This window comes from Oratosquilla oratoria, chromosome 28 (assembly GCF_046742065.1).
Source record: "Oratosquilla oratoria isolate Oo_2021 chromosome 28, ASM4674206v1, whole genome shotgun sequence".
NCBI classification, from domain to species: Eukaryota; Metazoa; Arthropoda; class Malacostraca; order Stomatopoda; family Squillidae; genus Oratosquilla; species Oratosquilla oratoria.
Window position 1 is genome coordinate 52,799,749 of NC_134804.1, and position 2,682 is coordinate 52,802,430.

General features: G+C 36.7%; 1 protein-coding gene across 1 annotated transcript in view; it reads left to right on the plus strand.

Annotated features, from left to right (window-relative positions):
- The first annotated feature begins 206 nt into the window (after positions 1-206).
- Positions 207-2,682, plus strand: part of LOC143040512 (uncharacterized) — a 13,892-nt gene continuing 11,416 nt past the window's right edge. Inside the window, exon 1 of the mRNA XM_076211605.1 lies at positions 207-254. Within this exon, the coding sequence (XP_076067720.1) occupies positions 207-254 (48 nt within the window). The remainder of the gene's footprint in view (positions 255-2,682) is intronic.

Here is a 2,682-nt window from a genome sequence, read left to right on the forward strand (position 1 = left end):
ACGAGTATCTGAAGGAAAAAGAACCGGACATAATGGGAATTGTTGAGACAAAATTAAAAAGTCCACTACCACCCAACAGCATAGGACACAATACATATAATTATTGGATTAGAAACAGAGAGATAAAACAAGGGGGTGGAGTTATGTTCCTGACTAAGAAGGATATAAACGTGAAGAGTGTCACATATGGAAAGAATAGAGTAGAGATGATTATGATAGAAGTAGAGGACAGAGATTTGAAGAGCAGAAAATTTGTAATAAACTACGTGTCCCCAAAAACAGCCTCGTGGGAAGAGAGTGAACATAAAAGTATGTTAGAAGACACAAGAATAACACTAAACATGATAATGGAAGATGGAGGAAGAATAGTTATGATGGGCGACTTCAATTGCAAAGAAATCTGCTGGGAAGAGATGACCGTAAAGGGTGGAGAAGACTCATGGGGAAATGTTCTACTTGAGACAAGACAAAAACAAGAAAAAGAATATGTAAAGTGCTGGTACAACAAATGTTGTAGCGTGTTAAAAGACAAAAGAGACAAAGCTTGGACCAAATGGAATAAAGACAAAAGACCTGAAAAATGGAAAATATATACTTGTTATAGAAATGAGTATGTACAAGCGTGCAGAGAGGAAAAGAGAAAATATGAAAACGATGTCATAGAAAAATGTAAAGATCAACCAAAACTATTCTACAGATTTGTAAACAACAAACTGAAAAACAAACAAGACTTGGAGAAATTAAGACAAGGAGGAGCTGAATACACAGAGGAAATAGAAATGGCGGAAATTATGAACAGGCATTTTAAATCAGTGTTTACAAGGGAGAATATACAACCGGAAGAGATCGAATGGAAAGAGAAAGTCCCCCCTATGAAAGAAATAGAAGTAACAAAAAATGAAGTAATGAAACATTTGAGTAATCTTGATGTTAGAAAATCGCATGGATCAGATTTAATAGCAAACTGGATTTTGAAAGAATGCAGAAATGAACTGGCAGACAAAATACATAGCATAATAAATAGTTCCTTGAAAGAAGGAAAAGTTCCAGAAGATTGGAAAAAAGCAAATATAGTACCTATATATAAAGGAGGTAATAAAAAAGACCCTACCAACTATAGACCAGTGTCTGTAACAAGTACAATAGCAAAAATTTGTGAAAGAATTATCAAAAGTAAATGGGTAAAATATTTAGGAAAAGAAAAAACAGCGTGCTAAATCCAAGGCAATTTGGATTCAGACAGAGACGATCATGCGTCACTAATTTAATATGATTCTATTCAAGACTAATAGATATAATACAAGAAAGAGATGGATGGGCTGATTGTGCATTTCTAGACCTAAAAAAAGCTTTTGACAAAGTACCACATAAGAAGTTGCTTAAGAAATTAGAAACTGAAGGAGGAATACAGGACAAACTGCTTAAATGGATGGAAGACTTTTTGAAAGAAAGAAAAATGAGAGTAGTGATAAGAGACCAACACTCAAAATGGGATGACGTAATAAGTGGTTTTCCACAAGGAACAGTTCTGGCCCCAATAATGTTTGCTATATATATTAATGATATGGATGAAGAAATTGAAAGTTATATGAGCTGCTTTGCAGATGATGCAAAACTATTAAAAAAAGTGAACACGAAAGAAGATTGTGAGTCACTACAGAGTGATCTAGATAAAGTATGGGAATGGAGTAGGAAGTGGGAGATGGAACATAACATAAGAACATAAGAAATAAAGGAGACTAAAAAAGACCATAAGGCCTACACTAGGCAGCTCCGTATCCATCACCACCTGTCGTCCCCATCCATAAAGTTGTCTAATCATTTTTTAAAACAACTGATAGTTTCAGCGCTTACTACGTGGTTACTAAGTTTATTCCATTCATCGACCACCCTATTTGTAAACCAATTCTTGCCTATTTCCTTCTTAAATCTAAATTTGTCCAGTTTATACCCATTACTGCGAGTCCTGCCCTGTTGTTTTATTATGATGACCTTGTTTGCATCACCCTTGTTATAGCCTTTGATTCACTTGAACACTTCTATTAGATCACCCCGCACTCTGCGTCTTTCCAGAGAGTGTAAGTTTAGGTGCCTAAGCCTCTCTTCGTAAGGCAAATTTCCGAGTCCTTGTATCATTTTGGTCATTCTTCTCTGTACTGATTCTAGTGAATTTATGTCCATTCTGTAGGACGGAGACCAAAACTGTACCGCATAGTCAAGGATGGGTCTAACTATCGCTAGATAGAGTTTAATAATTACCTCTGCACTTCTATTCGTTACCGTCCTAGCAATGAAGCCTAATGCACTGTTTGCTTTATTTCTGGCGCTAATGCACTGCTTCCTGGTTTTAAAGTCCGGACTCACCAGAACTCCCAAGTCCCTCTCGCACTCAGATTTTTCTAAAAACGTGTCATCTAAGTTGTATCTATTTTTGGGGTTGTGTAGCCCTACGTTTAACACGCTACACTTAGAGATATTGAAGTTCATTTGCCATTTCACCGACCATGTTAACAGTTTATTAAGATCATCCTGCAGAATCTGGGCGTCTTCTCCTGACCTAAGTAGGCGTCCTATTTTAGTGTCGTCCGCAAACTTACTAACATCACTATTTAACCCATCGTCTAAGTCGTTTATATACATAATGAACAATAAGGGACCCAAAACCGAGCCCTGGGGGACCCC